The sequence below is a fragment of the Syngnathoides biaculeatus genome, chromosome 6 (genome assembly GCF_019802595.1).
Source record: "Syngnathoides biaculeatus isolate LvHL_M chromosome 6, ASM1980259v1, whole genome shotgun sequence".
NCBI lineage: Eukaryota > Metazoa > Chordata > Actinopteri > Syngnathiformes > Syngnathidae > Syngnathoides > Syngnathoides biaculeatus.
Window position 1 is genome coordinate 33858553 of NC_084645.1, and position 22634 is coordinate 33881186.

The 22634-nt window shown below is 45.7% G+C and overlaps 1 protein-coding gene across 1 annotated transcript in view; it reads left to right on the forward strand.

Moving 5' to 3' along the window:
• tle3a (TLE family member 3, transcriptional corepressor a) overlaps window positions 1-11071 on the forward strand; it is a 32130-nt gene extending 21059 nt beyond the window's left edge. Inside the window, exons 10-23 of the mRNA XM_061822239.1 lie at window positions 3457-3661; window positions 4044-4051; window positions 6108-6230; window positions 6302-6352; window positions 6422-6574; window positions 7045-7177; window positions 7282-7457; window positions 7657-7730; window positions 7846-8095; window positions 8567-8814; window positions 8905-9052; window positions 9128-9278; window positions 9366-9442; window positions 9734-11071. Of these exons, the coding sequence (XP_061678223.1) occupies window positions 3457-3661; window positions 4044-4051; window positions 6108-6230; window positions 6302-6352; window positions 6422-6574; window positions 7045-7177; window positions 7282-7457; window positions 7657-7730; window positions 7846-8095; window positions 8567-8814; window positions 8905-9052; window positions 9128-9278; window positions 9366-9442; window positions 9734-9841 (1905 nt within the window). The 3' untranslated portion in view covers window positions 9842-11071. The remainder of the gene's footprint in view (window positions 1-3456; window positions 3662-4043; window positions 4052-6107; window positions 6231-6301; window positions 6353-6421; window positions 6575-7044; window positions 7178-7281; window positions 7458-7656; window positions 7731-7845; window positions 8096-8566; window positions 8815-8904; window positions 9053-9127; window positions 9279-9365; window positions 9443-9733) is intronic.
• Window positions 11072-22634: the final 11563 nt, after the last annotated feature.

The following is a 22634-nucleotide window of genomic DNA, read 5'->3' on the forward strand; positions in this document are numbered from 1 at the left end:
CCTCATCCCTCACTGCTGACCTGGATAGCTGTGGGAATTAAAAGGCTGAGGGTGAGCAGAGCACAGCTAGCTGAAGCTGAGGCAGCCCAGACAGCAATTGGCCATCATCGCGCCTCTGCTGCACACCAGCCCGGCGCTCCGTGTTCATCACAGCCTTAAAAACACCATCTGTCCCTCATTGATCAGGACCCATCCAGCGCAGTGGTGATTGGTTTCACCCGCACGCTTTCAGTAATCGACTTCACTTGCTGAGTCTTTAGCAGAGGCTGGGCCCGCAAGCTGATTTGATGATTGGAGCCACGTATTGGAATTCAATTGTTGCCCTCTTTGGGACTTTTTGTTCCGGGATGATTTCTCTATGGATTTTTGTCTGAGCAGGTGTCTTCAGACCATGGATTTTTTTTTCCCTCCTATTGGACTGAAGGAGATGTTTTAATTCGCTTTACAGATGCTGCTTGTTGTATATGATACAATACCGATCCTCACAGTAAACTGGTAACTGGTAGGAACTCACTGACTGGATACATGGATTCATTGTCATTTCACACATTTGGACAACAGTGTTTCTTTCCGTCCTTTTTTTCATTTTTTTTAATACCGCACCTGAGCTAAATCTATCCCAGTTGAGACTGGACAAGAGATGGGGTACACTCCAGACTGGTCGCCTGCCAATCATAGGTCACATACTGTATGTTCTATGTACACAAACAGCAATTGAGTAGTCATACGCATAACATATACCACGGTACATGTTTTGGGAATGTGGGAGTAAGCCAAAGTACTTGGAGAAAACTCCACGGAGGACTGTCTGTGAGGCAGACTTGCTCACCACCAGGTGACCTTGCCACCCACCTACAACTTTTGTTTTTTGGTTTGTTTTTAATGAATTCAGTGCAAAGTGCCAAAAAGTTCACAGTGTTGGGTCATAGGTGATAGTAGTGCATGCTACAAACAGATCGTGAAACACTTTCAAGATTTGGAAGATGTACGCTTGGATACATTTTTTTTTTTGTATGCCCTGTTGTGCTTTCCCCCCTTATCATATTGTCTTATTTGGCACCCTACCAATTTAATGAAGCAGTCAGCCCACTGCGCGGGTCTCGCTGGCCGCTCACGGTCCAGTATTTGGTGATGTAGCCACTGTATGTTTTCCAAACACCTTCCCATCAGTTATTCATTGAGGAGAAGCTCTGCAAGGCATGCCAAAATCCTCATGCATATTGTAAAGCAAGGTGGGGTGAAAGAGCGTGCCAGGCAGCCTTCAGGAGATGGCTACATGCCTTATTGATGGGGCTGAGGGCCATTAATAGGATGCAACTAGGGCAGCTGCATGTGTTGCGATGACTGCTAGTGGTTCCAGTTTGAGTCCCTAATAGGCCAAATACGCAGAAGTAGCCCAGATGTACTTTCCCTGCAGTGAGCATGTGCAAATGTCTTTTTAATGCGTGTTAAACGTAAGGTCAGATTGTGTATTTCTGCAATATAAACAGCAGTTCAATGTATAGTGTCCCATAAAATGGATACACACTTTAAATAATTGTAGACTTGTTTGTTATAATTAAAATATGTTTTAACATGTTAAGAATTTACAAAAGTCAGTATTTAAAGTGTGTATACATTTTTTTCTGGGGGGACACTGTATATTTGCAAGTTAGCACAGCACAGTGAATCAAGCTAGTACACAAGAGATTACATAGAATCATTATTTATTGTCCACTGAGGTGGAAAATTATCTTTGGCTCACCAAAAAGATGACAGCACTAAAATATATTGATATATATTTAAAAAAATGCAATCATGATAACCATATCTAAAATGGAAGTAAAATGTGTTGAGGAGAGTAACACAAAATGGAAAAGAAGGTCTACAGTCGTAAAAGTAGTAAGACGTCATTGCGGAGCAGTTCAGGTCATACATGTAGCTTGGTGTCACATTGTCGAGTTCAGGATTGCAATGTTATTTGGGCTAAATCCCTTTTTTTTTTTTAAATCTGTGTTTTTACCAGGTTCATGAAGAAAATTGGGAATACCGGCTCTTTATCTTGGAAAATTGCTTTTGAAGAAACCGAACAGACTCCTTTATTTATTATTGTCTTCATTTATGGTCCTCTAATGAGGGTTGTTGCTGATCAACCATGCATATTAGCCATCAATGGCTCATTAAACACAATGAGCAAGGATGGCTCTCCCCTGCTGACGACCCATAATTTCCCTTATGGATACAATATTATAACACACCTGCTATTCATCCCCCCCCCCCCCCCCACACACACCCCCGGCCCTCCCTCGCTGTCTTGGATCTAGTTTTTAATTACAATGACTTATGCCCTATAGAGCAAAGGATGAGGTTGCATGGTAAAATCATGGCAGCCATTTTCCAATGCAGCCCTTTCTATTTCCAAGCCTGATCATGCCAGAAGAAAGAAGCAATTAACAACAACAAAAACAACCCTTGAGGTCTGCCGTTTCAGTCTTTACAGAGTGCCCAATATTGGTGAGATGGCGATAATGGCCGCGGATTCTTGTAAAAGGGAGGAGGCAAATGTCGTAACAGCGACTGAATTATTCAGCTGGCTCACATACTGGTAATAAATTGCTGATGTTTTTATTGGTGTCTCAGCTAAGTATTATTTAACCTTGCTTGAAACTGCTTACTTCCATGCTAAGGGGCTTTTTAACTCCCATCCATTTCCGTGCGCCTTTCAAATATTGATGGTGAATATGGGAGGGTTGAGTGAGTGCCAGCGTGGGACCCCCTGCTCCTGGCTCCCATAGCAGCCCCCCTGACGCACACAAACGCGCACTCCAAACACTCCAAGTGAGACGGCTGCAGTGCCAGCTCTGGGCACTTAGTGTTCCTTCAGTCTTTTTAAGTTTGCCCATGCAAATGATTCATGTTTTGCTAATCTAGAAACGTGAATATGATGGCAGTAAAAAGAGGCTGCCGGGGTTTTTGGAAGTGTTTTTAAAATCAGGTAGTTGTTTAGGCTACTGGCTGACGGATTCGTACCCATCCTCGCATTGCTTAAGAGGATTGCTCACCAGTGGCGCAGAGGAGCATTAAGTGCTGCGGCGCTGCAGTGCACTATTTTACCTGAAGTGAAATGTTTACTCTCCATTAAGTGCAGGTCGACTCAAAGTGCCTCTTTGTCGTTACTATTTCTTTCACTCGACATCCTACTCCTGCTGTGCAATCAAGCGTCATGGTCCCCGAGTCTCGTGCATGAATTTTGTAGAGGGGGTGAGCAGAAGTCATGACGACTACTCTAATGTGTGCAAAGCTACGTTTGGCACAGTCCAGAAATAGCACGAGTGGGGTCGCATTCTGGGCCCGACAGTAATAGAATGTGTCAATGTGTTAATATTGTCAACAGATCTGCCTTATTTCAGTTTAGTATGTCTTCTCTACTTGCCTTTTCCCTCTGACCCACTTGGTGTCTTGTGTGTCTACTTGCAGCAGCAGCAGCTCCAGGCGCAGCACCTCTCCCATGCGGCACACGGGCCCCCCGTCCAGCTGCCCCCGCACCCTTCCGGCCTGCAACCTCCTGGCATCCCTCCCGTTACGGGTTCAGGATCGGGCCTGCTTGCACTCGGAGCCCTGGGGAGCCAAGCCCATCTTCCGGTGAAGGATGAGAAGAACCACCATGATCTGGAACACAGAGGTGAGGTCCAATTAGCAACAGACGGACGTGTACGTTACTGTTGAAGTAGCAGCGTAGCTGTTCAACAAGGCTAAAAGATCTCACAGTGGAGCGCTCCTCCGTCTCTCCAGAGCAGTCGCAGGGCCCTTAGGTGATGAGCACATCCTGTCTGTTCACATTCTGTCGGGGTAATGAGCTGATACATTCCCAGCCCATGACTGCATAAGCTATTCAACAGCTTTAGCTCGCTGATAAGTGAGGCCTGATGCCCTCAAGTTGATTCTCACATGTTGTGCTAGTGGGCATTTGTTATTATACACTAACAGGCTTCCTTTTTGTCTTTGTTACGCTTGACTTCATCTTCTCCTTCATCGTGACCACCATGGTGATGTTTGGCACGCAGAGAGCACGGTGAGTGTTTTCATTCATTTTTCAATTCTTTTTTTTTTTATTGCAGAGAAGTTGTTTTATTAAGTATAAAATATGGCTCATGAGGAGCATGGCAGGCTAGAGGTTAACATATCTGCCTGAAAGTACTAAAGTTTTGCGTGTGAATCTGTGGCGTTTGTCCTTCCATCATTGTGTGTGGGTTTTTGTTGTTGTTGTTGTTGTTGTTGTTAGATTTTTCTAACATGCACTTGAAGTAAATTGAAAACCGAAATTTTCCATATGTGTGAATGATCGTCAAAATCTGCTTGGGGAACCAGTCCAGTGTTTATCACGCCTCTCGCCCAAAGGCAGCCATGACAGGCTCCACTTAGAACAAGCGCTTTGGAAAAGAAATGAGTGGACAGTAAGGTTCACAATGTTGAAATATGGAGGAGAAAATCCTGGATCAACACCATTATCCCGATCCACAGATTTAGTAGATTCTTCCTTGGCGTATGCTCATCCCTCCCACAAAGTTTAGTGCGAGTCCGTTAACTGGAGGTGTTGGGGAAACGGCCAAAAGCGAAGGAGGTCTTGGAACATGACGGATGGCCTCTGTCTCTCAGTTGGCCTCCAGCCCGCCTCAGAATACTCTCGATGGAGCAACAAGAGGTGACGGACACGCAAATCTAGGCCTCCCTGTTCGGACTTGTTCACCAACAAACAGGATCTGGGTCAGTACAGGAAAATGGATGGATGTAAAGTAGTTTTTGTTTCATTTGGTCATTTGAAAAAAATCTCAACTGGAAATGGAAAAAAAACTTTCTTGAGGGAAGTGTAATAAAGTACTGATTCATGTCAAATGAGGTTGTTAATGTAAATCCAATGTGTTTGGGGAAATGGCTGGTATCATGCCAGAGAGATTAGAAGCCATGTAATTTCATCACAATTATCGAATGACGCGGACATCCCTGTCTTAAAGGATTTATTTGATCCCTTCCACTGTCTCCCTTGTTTACCATCTTTTATTCCTCTCCCACTTGGCATATGATGAATACTTAGAGGCACAAATGGGAAACTGTTTTGATTTCCTCCTTTCGAAGCCGTGCAGGCAGACCTTCCCCGATGTTTCATTTGAAAGGCTGTGATCTCTGATAGCTCGAGATGGCCACATGCGGTTGGGTTTCTGTAAGCCCAGTCGGATCGATAGGCTCAGTCATGTCTGAAGAAACTCAACTCCTGGGGCGATTAGCTGGCCTTTTTTTGTTTCTGCGCTCTCGTCCCAGGTCATCTGATAGCTGAGAGGTGACTTTGGTTAATGAGTCAGGCTAAGCATCCCTTTAAAGGTCACTCATTATCCAGACGGTGGCCCGCTGCCCGGGCTGCCAGTCCGCCGACTATTGTTCACTTCTTCAGCCTGCTGCTGACTTGTCCACATTATAGCTTTTGTTCCACGCGGGGAATCAGGGGAAAGCTTCTGGACTCTGGCCGAGTTCCTCTCGTCATGTTGGCGTTTGGAGTGCGCTGTCTTTGTTTGTGTGGGCGTACAGGCTCCACGAAGAAGCAGCGGTCTGTCCCACGGTGCCGTGCCCACTGGCAGGCTGTCTTTCTGTGTCAAAGCCCGAGTTGACATGGCGCCCGAGAACAGCGCAGCAATCAATGCCCACGACGTCCACATTCTCTCCTCCCTGCGCTCTCTCACGCTTAGCCTGAGTGACTGCAGAGAAAAGGCCCTCTGTTCAGCCACAACACTCTGCTCATGTCCCCATGAGGTCGTTTGTTGTCCAGCTATGAGAAGGAGGGAGCCCGGCTTAGAAAACAAGCCATCCTCCTTTCAGCTCAGATAATGGCCCATTCTGTTGTGCAGCCAAAGACGGGCTTGTTTGTATGAGATTGGGCTTGGCTGGTGTCAGGGTACACGTTGGTGCTGGCTCACAGCTGCGTTTTAAGAGTCTGCGCCATCCGTAATTGCGCGAATGAGACGCTTTTTAGTGTTTGCCTTGGCACAGGGCGTTCCCTGTGAGCAACTTGTAACGGATGAATGATTCACTGGTAGATGAAAAGCTAATAAAGCCTTTGTTTGCCTTTCTGCTTTCAGAATAACTCAATATCACCATCAGAAAGCTTACGCACAGCCAGCGAAAAGCATCGCAGCTCCTCTGACTACAGTTTGGACTCCAAAAAGCGCAAAGTGGAGGAGAAGGACAGCATGAGCAGATATGTACGTCCCTCCCCCACAAAAGATTTCTTTGAAGAAAAAAATAACGGCTCATGACGGCTTTATCTTCACAGGACAGCGATGGAGAGAAAAGTGATGACTTGGTGGTCGATGTCTCTAATGAGGTGAGAAAACAACTTGTCTGACTCTTTTTCGGGCACCTGTTTGAAATCATGAAATTGTCATTTCTCCAGGATCCAGCCACGCCTCGGGGCAGCCCAGCACACTCGCCGCCGGAGAATGGCATCGATAAACCCCGCCCCCCCAAGAAGGACACCCCCAACAGCCCTGCATCGGTGGCGTCCTCTGGAAGCACCCCATCCTCCAAAGCCAAGGAGCTCAGCCATGTAAGGCAGCAGAGAGTCTGTTCAAACTAGGCCAGGAAGGGGTTTAAAAGAGTGAGCAAAGGGATATGTCCAAATAAATCTAGGACAATTTTGGCAGTGGATTAGAGAATAGCTGTCTGTGCTTTAAGTGCATGACTAAATATCCGGGATAATATTGTCCCGAATCAGGATCAGTCAGGTCCTTGCTGTTAATAGCTCAATGTATTTAACTATTCTGGGATATTTTTTTTTTTCCCTCCTCCCTCTGCCTCACTGAAAGATTAAAGCCAAAGCACTAAAAGGATAAAAAGTGCCTATCCCCATTGTGGTTGTAATAGGTTTTAGAATAAATAGCAGTTTATGGATCTGCAGGACTGTACGCGTTGTCAGAATTAGACTGGATTATGTTCAGTTTGCTCTCAAATTGTCAGTCTGAATGTTGCCCGGCTTCCCAGATTGTGAACACTCTCGCTACATCGTTCCCTCGACAGAATGACAAATCCTCCACACCTGGCCTCAAGTCCAACACCCCCACCCCGCGCAATGATGCCCCCACCCCTGGCACCAGCTCCACTCCTGGGCTCAGACCCATCCTGGGCAAGCCACCAGGCATGGAGGCTCTCGGTTGGTAACATTCTCTTTTCTCTCGAGGACATTGTAATACAGCGCTCGGCTGTCCCATCCCGCTTTCCCCGCTAACGAACGTGATTCTTTTCATTTGTCTCCAGCAGCCCCAGCCTTGCGTACGCCTCTGTCAATCGCAGGCTCCTACCCCACGCCCTTTGCCATGATGGGTCACCATGAAATGAACGGAGGCCTGACAAGTCCTGGTGTATACGCCGGTCTCCACATTTCCCCCCAGATGAGCGCCGCAGCCGCTGCAGCATATGGACGCTCCCCTATGGTAACGCATCTTCTCTTTTGAAGAAGCGCTATTTGGGTCTAATTGCACTTTATAGCTAAGAACGTCTGGAGTACTTGATTACTTCTTCCATTAGTGTTATTTTTCTGTTATTAATGTGTGGTTTATTGGGTAGTCAACTTGTGCTAAATGTTTAAGCCTCGGTGGGGGTACTGAGTAGTCTTATTTTATTCTCTTTAAGGGTTTTGATCCTCACACCCACATGAGAGCCCCAGGCCTTCAAGCAAGCCTCACGTCCATCTCAGGAGGCAAACCGTAAGCACTACACCTTATTTTTTAGCATCAGCGGTTAAAAAAAAAAAAAAAAAAAACAAGAAGTTGAAAAACAACTTGTTAACAATAAATGAAAACATTTTATTTCCCCCTCCAGCGCTTATTCCTTCCACGTGAGTGCCGATGGCCAGATGCAGCCTGTGCCTTTCCCCCCCGACGCCCTAATTGGCCCCGGGATCCCACGCCACGCCCGTCAGATCAACACACTGAGTCACGGCGAGGTGGTGTGTGCCGTAACCATTAGCAACCCTACACGCCACGTCTACACGGGTGGCAAAGGCTGTGTCAAAATCTGGGATATCAGCCAACCTGGCAGCAAGAGTCCCGTGTCTCAACTGGACTGTCTGGTGAGGAGTGCCGCTGATTCACTGCTCACTCATCGGGTGCATTTCCACAACCTAGTTTGTTGTTTTGACAGGTACGGGCTGTTTCAACAAACGCTCGTTCCATTAGCAAGAGAGGGTGATCCTTTGTTGCACGAGGGCCACGCCAGACACGCACACATACCGCTGACAGCTTTGCAATAACAAAAACAAGCAAGCTTTCGTTCAATAATAACACACCATCTAGACCGCAAACGTTTGAAGGCAGGAATCGCAAACTATTAAATGGCATTTTGCGAAGAGTATAAACACCGCAGAGGAAACGTGAGCATAAAAATCTGTTGAGAAGATCCCACTAGCTTTGAGAAACACTCGTATTGATTTGTTGTGACAGCAGGATTTTCCTTCACTTTGCCACCGACTTCTTCCTAAATCTCCCAAAGCTGCGCGACCCCGAACACGCATTGATCGGCTCTTGTGTCCTGTGCGCAACAGAACAGGGATAACTACATCCGCTCCTGTAAGCTGCTGCCTGATGGCCGCACATTGATCGTGGGAGGCGAGGCCAGCACTTTGACCATCTGGGATCTGGCCTCTCAGACACCACGTATCAAAGCTGAGCTCACCTCATCTGCGCCGGCGTGCTACGCCTTGGCCATCAGCCCTGACGCCAAAGTCTGCTTCTCCTGCTGCAGTGATGGAAATATTGCCGTGTGGGACCTCCACAATCAGACTCTCGTCAGGTAGGAAAAAAGTGGTTACGATGCGTCTCATTTTTTTCTTTCTCCACTCCACGTCTGTAATATTTGGACTTTTTTTTTTTTTGGTTGCAGGCAGTTTCAGGGTCACACAGATGGTGCTAGCTGCATTGACATATCCCATGACGGCACTAAGCTATGGACAGGTGGTCTAGACAACACGGTCCGCTCCTGGGATCTGAGGGAGGGTCGACAGCTGCAGCAGCATGACTTCACCTCACAGGTACGACGCCAAACGAGCAGGGGATGGCAACGAAAGCGTTTGGTCATTTGATAGCCGTGATCGCTCCGTTCCCAGATCTTCTCACTGGGCTACTGTCCGACTGGCGAGTGGCTGGCTGTGGGCATGGAAAGCAGCAATGTGGAGGTGCTTCACCACTCCAAACCAGACAAGTATCAGCTGCACCTCCACGAGAGCTGCGTACTCTCTCTCAAATTCGCCTACTGTGGTATGAACACACAAAAAGCCACAGATACTTTTGCATATACTTGAGCTTTTCAGTTCAGTCTGGTGAAAGTTTTTATTTTGCTCACAGGGAAATGGTTTGTTAGCACTGGCAAGGACAACCTGCTGAATGCTTGGAGGACTCCCTACGGCGCCAGCATATTCCAGGTACATAAAGCAATATTTTCTTTTTGTAGCCGTTCCCAAAGTATTCACGTTTGGACTAAGAGCAAGGTCACTGCTACCGCTGTCTGTCAGGCTTTTTTTTTTTTTTTTTTATCAGTGAAACCAGAGTTATTGACTGGATAAATAAGTGGTTTGGAAGGCGAACCAGGCCGCCACTTCTCAATCGCCGCAATCTAATATTCCGCCGCAGTCAACTGATCTTTTTCACTTACTTCCAATCATGTCAAACGCTGATTCCAAGCCTCAAACGGTTCTCTTTCTTTCTTGACGCAGTCCAAGGAATCCTCGTCTGTCCTGAGCTGTGACATCTCCACGGATGACAAGTACATTGTGACAGGCTCTGGTGATAAGAAGGCCACAGTGTATGAAGTGATCTACTGAGAACGGATTGTTTTGTCTGCTCAAGACCGGCGCGCTCTTCCTCCATGGATTCCCCCCCTCACAGACAGCATGGATGTTGCCCGCAGCCCTGACATGGATGGCCAGGAAGGTTTGGCAGTGCCAGTCTGCGGTGGACGTTTTTATGCCCCACCGGATGTTGTGACCTTCGGCTCTGCACTTCCTCATTCATCCAAGTAACACTTGTATAGCCAGCGCAGTTCCCCAAAGGCACTAAGAAGAAAATAATGTCTTGCCGTTTTTTTTTTTGTTTTTTTTTTTTGGTTTCTTGGATATTTCTTCTTTTTTTAATGTGGAAATAAATTTCCATAACAACTACAAGCGGCGCTTCGCTGTGGAGTTTCTCATTGGAGGTCCTGTGAAAAGTGTACATAATGGAGTTAAAAAAAAAAGGCCTTTTTATAGATTTATATTTTGGTGTCCAATTACGCTTGTGATGGTTCTTTCTTGTTCTCTGTGATTTTCTGTTCCCTCTGGGAATGAAAATTAGATTAGGACTTTGTAAGAGGATATTATATTTCCCTTTTCCCCTCTTTGCTGCTTTTTTTTTTCCACAATGGCTGTGCTGGATGACCTTTACAGAAATCTAATTTGGATCCCCCCCACTCCACCCGCCCCAAAGCCCCTCCCTGAAAAACAACCTTTTCGCCCCACTGGAATTTGCTTTAACACAGAACACAGATGGTTGACCTATGGATTGTAGCAGTGGATAATTCTAAAAACCTTTTCGTCAGACTGGAAGGAGGAAAATGGTGGTCTGTGTTAATTTTTGCTCGGACTCCGGAAGGGCAAAAACCAGCTTGACGAAGACCTCTCTGTGGACTTTGGCTGCTTTCAGTAACAAAACGGATTACTATCTACTGAAGGACTTCTGGCTTTTATGGAGAAGCAGCTGTGACTTGATTTTTCAGCCTGTTAATGTGACGCTTCATTGCCTCATTCAACAAAGTCATCAGTTTCAATGGCCCTTCTCTATCTTGCTGGTGTTTGACGCTTTGTGACTGATATGCAAGTCTTATGGTGGCAAGTAAACGTCATCAGCACATCTGAAATTTTTGATATGCTCCGTTTTTGCTTTTCTGAGTGTCTCATAATATTCCACTACAACCTGCTCATAGAGAAGAATTGTCCCTGCGTGAACATATTCAACTCTCTCCTGTCATCGTCCTTGAAGACTGTACAGTTGGCAGTTGTTGATGAGATAAACTGTTTTTGTAATAAAAAAAAAAAAAAAAAAGACTGGCACTGCTGTCAAATTGAACCGATTTTACTATTGAGTATAGTTTTTCTTTCAAAGCGGAATGATGTGTCCTTGGAAAGACAAAGACGCTCTTTGGGTTCTGACTTTTTTTAAGGAACTTTTCTTTCTTGTTTGAGGAAGATCACCCCGAAGTACTTCGAGGGAATAGTTGTTCGAATGCTAAAGATTAGGGATGTGTTAGCCCATTCGTGGGCAATGTCCCATTTTTGGGACATCATAATTTTCATGCATTATATCCTTCAGTATATCAAAATATTTAAGTGTTTTAATCTGATTCTGGTTTTTGGGACGATCTACTAAGAAAACCCAAGTACCCTCTCACGGGCAGCGTCCCATTTTTGGGACGTGATTATAAATTAGGAAAGTTGTCATATGACTTAACCATAAACGAAAAAGAAGTGTTATTTCCCTGATTGTCGCCTGTTAAGAGACTTTTATCTCAATAAGGCAAAAAAATTTCCATCCTGTCCATTCATGGGTTAAGCAAACGTCACGAAAAGTTGTTGCCCAGAATAATTTACAGCTGCAATATTTTAGGCTACCGACAAAGTTTACAAACTACTTGAAGACGCTTGAGAGTACAGAAGATAAAAACTCTATCTTACTGAAGAAGTTGTCGTAATGCTGCAAAACAATAACTTACAATGTTAAGATGTTATTTTTTTATAGCCTGCAATTTAAGCCATAAGAAAGCAAAGTCAACATCATATTGAAAACAGACTGCAGGTGAATGTGGGGGAGGCGGGAGCAAAACAAGTTTAGATACTGTATGTTTTGCAGAAGTGCACAGGATCATAAACATTTGGACGATACCCAAGGGGATACATGGTGGTCTATTTTTAAAGCCGTACTTCTCGTCATCTCTGCTGTTCTTCCTGTCTGGCTCGGGTCGCCATCTGTTTGCCAAACATGGTCTGTTCCGTGACAGTAAACGACAGGTCATCAGAAAATAACGCTAAATGCATGCAGCCAAGCGTTGACAAATATCTCTGCAGAAGCTCAAACGCAAGAGAAGGCATTCTGGGTGCCGTTAGAGAGATGGAAGGGAACTTGATCTGAGAAATGACATAACTGGCATTAATATTTAAGGCGCACAACTTGGTTCTGCTGTCAGCTCACCGGTGTGTAGGGTGTTCAATACCTAGCAAGCAAACGTATTTATTCATTTTAATCAGTGTACGACGGCAGCATTCTAACCTTACGTTTCTTTGAGTTCATGTAAGACTTTATTCTGTGACACTTGAGAAATATGACGCAATTGCTGCTCTTGAATTCTCTCAAGTGGGCTTTTGGTGGTTGAGTACTTTTGAGCGTGGACGAGTTGAATGGCCCGGTCCTTCCACTCTACAGCCAGGCTCCTCTAGGACTTTTGTGAGCCCTTCTTACGGCTACCTCTTCACGGATGTTGTTGTTAGATTATAATAGCAAGGCCGGATGCTTTCAGCATGTAGCCAACTGCCCTGCCCCGCTCTCACGGGCCCATTTGTTAACGGCTATGGTCTTTCTTTTCCCACATGTATACTTCCTCCAGCGTTTGTAGCCAAAGCTTCTGGCTCGAGTACAGATTTCTTCCTCACTTAATCAAACCAGCAGAATACTGCATCTCCACGTGAAAAATTGTACCTCTGAGTGGCTATTGGTGCGTCCTCGGCGGTTATTGTCTCGCCTTCCGCCGATCAGGCTTTCAGTTGTTTCTCATGGAAAGAAGCAGTGTTGTACAGCAAACACAAGAACAAGGTCCAGTATTCCACTCCTGGCTGTATTGTTGAGGCCAAGACCCACTAGAAAATGAATGGGCCGAGGTCGGGGGTTTTCAAATGCCAATACATGCAAATGACTGCTGTCGGGCATTGGTCGCAGTCTGCCAGCCAAGTGGCTTTTTTTGTCCCCTCCCTCATCACGCTCTTTCTTTCGACAGCAGAGGAAAGAGAGGGACTGGCACCATGATGAAATGCAGAATAATAATCCCTTAATCACCTGAGTATTGCCAGTTTGAGGTTTTATCTGCAATGGATGTGAAAGCCTCCAGTGCCAAGTGATTACAGCATTTGATCTGGGTAATCATGTCTTCACTGGCCTGCCTAGGCCCCGAAGGCTGTGTAGCTCTAATCCACAGTGCATTCTGGTGGAATCGCATTACACAAAGACCACCAGGGTTCTCCTCGAAAGGAGGGGTTAAGGGAAGAGGTTGTCATGGAAACAGGCTTTTCTTTCTCCATCCCCTACACACACACACACACACCACACACACACACACACACATAGCCTCCTGGGGTAGATAAGCAGAGGACAGGTTCTGTGTTTACTTCCCATGAACCCTCCAATCCCCAAGCAGGCCAAGTTCTGATAAGACCCGTACAGCCAGCGACCACAGGCAGGAGATAAGCAGCCCAGCCAAGGCGAGCCGCCGTCAGCCTCCAACCAGGCTGAAGAAACCTGCAACAAAACAGGATTCATTTGGATTAGTTCGGATTGCTTTTTCCTACTATATCCGGACTACTTTCTCTGTTTGAGTTTTTTTTTACAGGCAGACTAGATGTTGCACTTGTCTCTGGAGTCACATGACATCAGCTCAAGACAATGATTGACTGGATCCTACTTTAGATAGTTCCACGTTGGAAACTTTTGTCACTTCAATGCTTTCTGAAGACTACACACATATCACTATCGTCATCACCATCTCTGATTTTGTTCCACGCATCCACCAAAATGTTTTTTTTTTTTCCCAATACCCGTGGTAATACTCGTGTCTTTGATGCTGTGTCGGGTACCGCCACACGTGCTTCATTATTATGCACAGTATGCTAACATAATTACAATATTTCAACACACTCTTTGAATAAGGCACAGCTGGAGGTATAAACGCAACATGACTAATTACACAGGAAAATGTGCTGGAGCTTCAGTGTCAGGAGCTAGCTTTCCCTTTTGGCGTCAGGCTGTGCCTATGTTTATGTTCGGGTCTTTATCTTTCTTTTGTTTGGGCAAAAATAACTCATTTACGTTCCGTCATTTCAAATTAAAGATGGGTTCGCATGTCTCTTTGTGTAACTTAGAGTACATGTTTTAATTATTGCAGTTAGGCTACATTTGCATTGAATGTTCTCCAAGTGCACGATTCCCATTAAATGCGGCTATTTGATCTTTTTTTTTAAAACCATATTTATATATAGCCTACATTTCCAGAGACATCTCCCCGACACGGTTGTGCTTACACTGAGATACCCTGAGCGTAAGTAACGCACTGAGCGGGAACAACACAGAAATAAACAGATTTCTGCTTTAAAAGAACAAGAAAAATGCCACCCACCTGCCTGAATGACTACAGAGCAGCAGCACTCAGTCCAGTCGTACTGAAGTGCTTCAAGAGGTTCTTGCTGGCCCATTTCCAGCGTAAGTTACCAGACATATTGAATTCTTGCAATACGCCTGCCGACACCACAGGCGTATTGACTGGCACAAAGCGTCAGAAGCCATCGGTGCCACAGTCCGCTCCATCCAGAAACCACCCAGAAAACAAAACTATGTGGGATGGTCTTCACTAAGTACAGCTACACAGGACAGGGTCACCCCCTAGTCTCATCTGTAAGATGTCTAGGTCAGGGGTTAGCAACTTTAAATATCCAAAGATCCACTAGGACCGTTTCCCTTTAAAAAAAACAACATAAAAAACACTAGGAGCCAGAAGACTAAAGTGAGGATAGAAATTGAAAACATGTCGTGACGAAGACGAAAAAGAAAGCTGACAGCTCCCGCGTTACTGTCAGGAGACTCCATTAGTCTAGCAACAGAGCCCACGTAATGGACCTTTCCGACTGGCGATCTTCAGCTGCGCCCCCCTGAGCAACAGTTGCCATCTCCCGCAATCTTCCAAAATGGCGACTAAACAGAACAGGTTTGAAGTGGATTCTCTATCGCGTATTCCCGGTAACATTGCGGTATGTTTTTTTTCCAAATGCGCCAGACTTGTCCAAGAGGTTTCTAGAGAGAGGTCTCAACTATTTCACGTAAGGATATGTACACAGAGTTAAGATTTTGGATGGAGCAGGATGCAATGTCAGAGTTACAGAGAAACGTTGGCGATCGATGCAAAAAATTTTGACGCCTCACAAACTTCACATTGAAATCCAACAGGATAAAATAGTGGAATCGTACTGTGCATGTAAAGCGGGGTTAGTACTTTTTACTTGGAAAGATCATGAGCAATATAATTGGAGTCTTTATAAGTGAGTGGGTGTATTCATTTGACTTGGCTCGTAATCAAACCCAGTGCTATGTCTTAAAAAGTCCGATGTGATACAAATAGGCAAACAGACATTTCTCTTGCATGACGTGGCGCATTTACATTACGAACATTACACACTTCATTCGGCAGGTCAGTGATACAATAACAAAGTGAAAGTTGTTCTCCTGAAATGTATAAAGTACTGATAATAATTCAATCAAAGTCAGAGAAGTTAGTTCTCCCTCACTTCCCTACGAACATACAGCCTTGTTTGTTGATATTGTTCACAATTAGTTGTACGCGCACTCTTCCGCAAGCCTTAATCCGTCAGAGACACTTCGTCAAATTTTTTTTAAGCTTTCAAAAATGAATCAACCGGGCCCCTTGTAACCTAGCAGGATATCTTTCATCATAATTGTACGTTCCCCGTGCGCATCTGAGGACAATTTTGTTCGTAACATTTCAAAGCCCACGCGACTGATAACCGGCATTACTTGCAGGACTTGCTGCGTCCTCGGCAAAGCGGCTATCTAATTGGCTATTATTGTACGAGTGACTGACAGGTCGGAAAGGTCCATTATCCACGACTCAAAATAATGATCAAACCGAGAGAGTGCTATATCTGGCAGTAAGTAAGTGTCTTTCGGCTTGTCCTTTTCGGGGTCGGCACAGCGTGTCATCTCAGATGAACGCACAGATATGTTTGGCACAATTTTTACGCCGGATGCCCTTCCTGACGCAACCCTTCTCAGGTAGACATTTCTATACTGCACCATGATGTAATTATAGATCACAGCTCTACTGGACTGTGTTAAGAGTGAGTTTGCCTTCCTGATCTGTTTGGGAAAGAGGTCAGGACCGACAATCATAAATATTACACATCCTTGTAAAAACTCTTGTGTATACACTGCTTTATTTACAGTTCAATTAAAATATTGTTCTTGTTAAATTCCATTCTATTTTCATTGCATTAGTCTTTCCATTTACAATGTCAACAAGCAAAGCAAAATAGTAGCTACCATCTTGCAGGAAGGCTGCTAACTCTAAATGAAGTATTCCTAGGTACACGTTGTCTCCAGGGCAATGAGAGCGTTCAGCCCTGACCTTATTTTTTTTGGATTCTCGTCTGTTTTCGCACAAGTAAAAACACCATCACTATTTATTGTTTTCCATGAAGTATCCGTCACTCCCAGTATTCCCATTGAGCCTCGCAAAAGCGGAGGCACATTACATTGAAAAGACAGGCGAGCAATCTTTGGAATGGATCTCTTTTCAAAAAAATATTATGACATAATCATGTTTTCTCCTTAAAAGCCCAGGGGAGAGCCGTCTGTCAGATTGCACTCCTCTCTTGGCTGCCTGGGCCGAGCAGAAGCAGCCGTTGTGTGTTAATAGAACCCAGAGGCACTCTGAAACCTGACTACCCATTCCGCTTTACGCGCTCAGCCAGGAGATTAAAGTCAGGGAAACATTACTGGGGGCTGGATAATTGCCCCGTGTCTGCAGCAGACAAAAAGCAACGTTGGGCAATTCCCCTGGTAAATTGTCAGGAGAGGCTCAAGGATCCTTCAAGGCTACAGCAAATTGTACGCTGCTGTCCAGCAAACTAGCAATCTCTGGATATTATGAGACTTCCATATATCCTTTGCCGTAATGACAACTTGCACTCGGATAATGGAGTGGAGGCAGCGGATGGACATTGTGAGTGCACTTCCAATAGAAAAATTACTGCCTCGGTTGCCACTTTGCTTGCTTTCTTGTTTTTCAATCCCCATTTGTATTCGGAGTTATTTGTTTCTTCTTTTTAAATGTTGTTTTTCATCCAAAATGTTTGCCACTTCCACCAGCACATGATTGCAACATTCATCCCTGAGGGCTACTTCATCCGGACGTAAGCAATCAAAGTAACAATAGATTCCTTCGGCCCCGATCCTGACACATATTTTGTGGAAATACAGACACTAGACGATTTTAGGACACTAAACGCGACACTCACGTTTGCTGTGTCTTTATAATGAGAATTCAAACATATTTTCTTTCATCGACAAGGAAAAATCAAGAGCTACTACTACTTGGTAGCTTTGTCAGGCAGGCATTGTGAATCAATTTTGCCCTCTGGGAAATGTACGCTAAAACAAACTTCACCATCGCTGTGTTCACCCAATTTTTGTGCTGTGACTCATACATGTCCACACTGAAAACTTGGCTTCAGTTTTCAAAGTGACCATTTTCAGTATTAACATTGAGACTAGAACAGTAACCATTTTTCCACTGCACAATACCAGCTTGATTCCACTTCGAAATGCAATTGTGGCACACAGGAGGGGGAAAAAAATGTAGAAACCCTGCACTGACCGCATCATTCATAACATGACACACTAACGACAATGGAGAATCGATGGGTCCTGTATTTACTCCTTGGCGTGTGGCTGTTGGCCACAGCGGGCACATTTTATCCGAGATGAGTCTGAAAGCATTAGGAGAATGGATCTGCACCAAAGGAGACTGGAGACTTTTAAGTATGCAGCATTCAGATCCGAGGCATAGTACCTGTGTTCCATCTATCTATCTTTTTTTTTAATAGTGCTTATCTGCATCAGGGTCGCAGGCAACTGGAGCCTATTGCTGCTAGAGTTAGGCAAAAGGTGGGGTACATCCTGAAATTGTTCCCAGCCCATCACTGCAGTATGTGTGTTTATCGCACAAATGCTGTTGGCTCTGCAAGACACAATGGTAGTTTGACTTGCAAGTTTAACTTGTTACTTCATGTATTTGAGTCGTTGTTTGTCCTGTTCAATGAATGGGTGAAAGAACATCGGCCATTTGCCAACTGTAGGTTCCATGAGATGGAAGTGACGCCTTTGAGACTAGTTCTTCTCCGGGGCGGGTCGCGGGGGAAACAGCTTCAGCAGGGATACCCAGATTTCCCTTTCCCCAGCCACTTCTTCCTGCTCCTCCGAAGGGATCACGAGGCGTTCCCAAGCCAGCCGAGAGACATAGTCTCTCTAGCGTGTCCTGGGTCGTCCTCAGGGTCTCTTTCCGGTGGGACATGCCCGGAACACCTCACCAGGGAGGCTTCCAGGAGGCATCCGAATCAGATGTCCCAGCCACCTCACCTGGCTCCTATCAATGCAGAGGAGTCGCGGCTCGACACTAAACCCCTCCCGGATGACCGAGCTTCTCACCCCATCACTAAGCGAGAGCCCGGACACCCTGCGCAGGAAACTCATTTCGGCCGCTTGTATCCGGGATCTTGTTTGTTCGGTCACGACCCGCAGCTCATGCTTTTAGGTAAAGCGACAGGAAGTATAGCTACCTCACTCTTTTGCAACAAGTTTACTCCATATGCAAATGCACTGCCTAGCAGGTGTCACGGCGAGTAGTATGATTTTGTTTTAGGATTCAGTACATTAAAATGATTGGAAACGCCATTTGGAAAAAAAAAAATACATACTACAAGCTACTTTAAAACAAGACGGGCTTTATTGTCGTTAACTTAAACTGAAAGCGGGTCGCGACTGCAGGAAAAGCGGTCCACAAGGGTGACGGCGGTTGAGAAGCACCGCCTCGGAGCATGAAGATTTGGACGTGCCGCACTTATTGCTAATGAGTGGCCTCGATTCCGAAAAGCAGCTCAAGCCGTGTTGATAACCTTGAGGTGGACAGGGGGCATCGCCAGCAGTTAATGAGTTGCTGTCAAGTGTTAGGGCTCCGTCCAAATTAACAGAAGCTTTTGTCAGGGCTCTCCTTTGCTCAAGCACTTTCAATTGCGCACCCCCCCCCCCCCCACATCCCTCAAAGGCCCCCTCCTTAATTTTCTGCCTCTACCTACCTGCTTCACGCTCCGGTGGCTCTGCGTTGTCTGGCTTTGGCTCTGTGCTGCAGTCTTTGTCATGGCGGTTCATGTTTGGAATTAGCAGCTTAATGAGAACAAAAGGAATTAATTGGTGGTTTTAAGCCTAATGAGACGCCTGTGAAATTAACGGGCCTCGTCAATAGAAACAAATACAATGCTCGAGCTTGCTGTTGGGGAGCATTATTCTGACGAAGCGTTTGACACAATGATGAATAGCGGGTCAGGAGAGACCATCTGGGCCTTTTTTTTTTTTCCAAAACCCTACGGGAGGAGGGGGTGGAATGTGGGCCGGCTGTAAGAGTTGGTGATATAAAGAAGGATGAGAGAAAGGAGCGGGCAAAGAAAGTTGAAGGGGGGGGGAAAGACATTTGCTCACTTTATTCATCGTCCTCTAGCATGATACCACTGTCCAGCCATGGTTACAAAAGAAATAAAAAAACACGCGTATTAGCATGTGAAAGGTACTTGCTGTCAGACCGTGGGTCCAGAGAGCCAAAGAGCTCTGATTTGGGGGGATATTTAACCTCCATTCAGACAGCAACAAAAGCCTGGCTGTCACACTGAGAGCTCTGCTTCAGCCTGATTGGGGCTTGCTTGCGAGGGCGGAGGATGATGAGGAGGAGGAGGAGGCGGTGGGGAGGGGGTACAGCCAGGATCACAGACCTCATTTGTTCCCCCTCTTTGCTTTGGCCTGTCTCTATTCCCACTGAAGAGCCGCATTTCCTCCCAGTACCACAGGCCCGCCCCTCCCCCAGCTTCCTCTTCTCTCGAAGTTGTAAATGTATGACCTGAGAAATAAATTGGATGGGAAGGAGGCAGCCAAGGGAGGAGTAATACATCTCCATCACGTCCGACCAGCAACATTGTTGTCAGCCTGGAGCGTCCGCCTCGCTTCTTCTGCTTTAAACGGCGCGGCGAGGAAGTCGTAGACGGGATGAGGGTGGTTATCGTCGGCCCCGGCCCCGCCTATTTTCTGCCCAACCAGTGTGTGTCATGGAGAAGCTGCTTGCTTTCCTTTGCCTAGCAAATAAACATGCTGTATCTTGGAGGGTGGGAGGTGACAGGCGTGCTGTCTCGGTGTTGTTTAGCTCTCTGGGTGGTGATAAGGAATTCTTTGATGGGCTCGAGAGAAACGAGAGCGATTAAGACCGGCTAATCTGATTTACCGAGAGATGCTCTGGTCACTGCAAGCAGCAGTAATTACATATAGGGATTAGCTGCACACCCCAGGATCTTCCAACCTGTAGGGAAGTGCGGTAGTTCAAGGTTTGAAGGCATGAGAACTGTGTCTTGACGCAACAACCGCTGAGCGGTTCATGGTGGAGATTAAAGCTGAAAAAGGGGGGGAAAATGTTTTAGGCTCTGGAAAATTAGCTTCTGAAAAACTCTGGCTAGGGTAAAGATGATCAAAGAGGATGTTACATTTGCCCCATATAAAACAGGAACGTTGCAACTTTGCGTATTGAGGTCATGTTTAAATCGCAATCTCCTAATTGGCGGAGTTGATTGGTGAGAGCATGCCGACGCAATAATAGATTGTTTTCGACCACGTAACTACATCCGTGGCACCTGGCGATGTTGGATGGGTTCACTCGCTGTTCACTCTAATGATTTTCCATACAGACCGGAGTTATTCAAATGTTCGTACAGCTGTTAAAAGCGACGCATGATGGCTAAAAAGACTTTGGAAATTTATCGGGGCACACAACTGTGGGCGTCGGTAACCTATCCAGAGATCGTCAACTATCTCCTCTTCTCGACAAGCGCTTATACCGTGGACTAACTAAAGAATTACAAAGGTCTGGATGTCGACAACCAATTCATCAATGGCTGGGTTTGTCATGTGGCACTATCCATTGTAAGCACACTGCTAAGGTTAGTGTACCGCACAATGCAATTTAAATATGTATCGCGTGATGATAGTCAGTGTTGTGTTAAATTATGTTGATTATACCAACAAAAGAAGTGTAGATTATTATTTTTGTTTTTGTTACAAAGATGGAGAGAGAGGGGGAAAGAGAGAGAGAGGTTCAACCGGGAGGAGTCCCAAGTGGAGCCCGAACCTTTTTCTCATTTCTACATTTTTAACTCAACTCACGAAACAGCTAGCGGTGCGGTAACACGTTTTTGCAAACTTATTATAATGAAACAGAAAATACAGATCTTGGAGACATGCGTAGCATTCACGCACGAGTAATGTGCCTGGCTGCTAGATCGGGTCTGCTATTACGAGACAGCCACAGTTGTTGCTGTTTGGTTGCTAACTGCTCCGTTTTCTCGCACTGGTTCTTGATCACAGCTGGCAGTCGAAGGAAAGACGCTTTACAACGCCCGTTTGAGCAACCGATAACATAGTTGTGCGCCCCCATTCATACGCCTTTTCTGAAATGATTCCTGCTGAGTTACCTGTGTTTACGTGAATTCACCAAACCAAGATGGTGGTCGCGTTCTAAATCGAAACATGTGTGACGTCAGTCGAAAACAGGCTATTGATGATAACTTGGATGAAATCATTTTTGAGTGCTACTCCAAAGTTACGATTCCATTTGTACCTTGATATCTGACCCGCAGTTCAGTACATGAGCTGAGGTTTTTTTTTTTTTTTTTATGGATTTAATGAAAGTGTTTTTTTAACACACCCATCTGACGTCACCTTTTTTTTTTTTGCACACGGCACTCATTCTGTCACGCACATTCCGGCACGTCTCGCTCTGAATGTGTGACGCATGCGCGATCTCAACATTGCCATTCCCTGCACGTTTTCTGGAGGCTTCGGCGAGGCCCACGAAGCCCATATTCAGCATCTCTCTCCTCGCCATTTATCAGCGTATTTAAAATGCACGGCTGAAGAACCAACAGAGCCATCACTTCATCTACAGGAATGACTTCCACGCTCGGCTGGCGTTTCTAAAGTGCGCTTGGCTAATCCACTCATTGCTTTGTGCCTTCAGTGCTGTGAACCGTAGGGCACCCGCTCAGATGCCCGTGCATAAATTACTGCCATGGGACATAAAGTGCTGGGAGGATTTTCCTTAACGATCGCCAACGCTTTAAACGCTTCTGCTTCAACAGTCGATATTGCTCAGCCCATTCAATTATTCAGTGGCCCGTCCCTCATTAACAAAATCCTGACCTTGACACGTCTGTCCTATTCCCCCCCCCCCACAGACTCGGCTCGCCAAACGACTCTGTTTGCTCCGATATTGGCTGGGAAATCCATGCATATTGATAAGTTGTTTGCAGTGTAATTGAAAATGTCAGTTATGAGGCCCGTGCAGACAAAGGTCGGCTCCATGAATAAAAGCTGACAGGCTGCTATGTATGGAGCGCATACCGCATTGGAGCGAAGGATGAATTTAGTTTTTATCCACTTGAATGAATTTCCTCCCCTCCTATGTACGTGCTCATTATTTGCCCAACGGAGCCGTGCTAA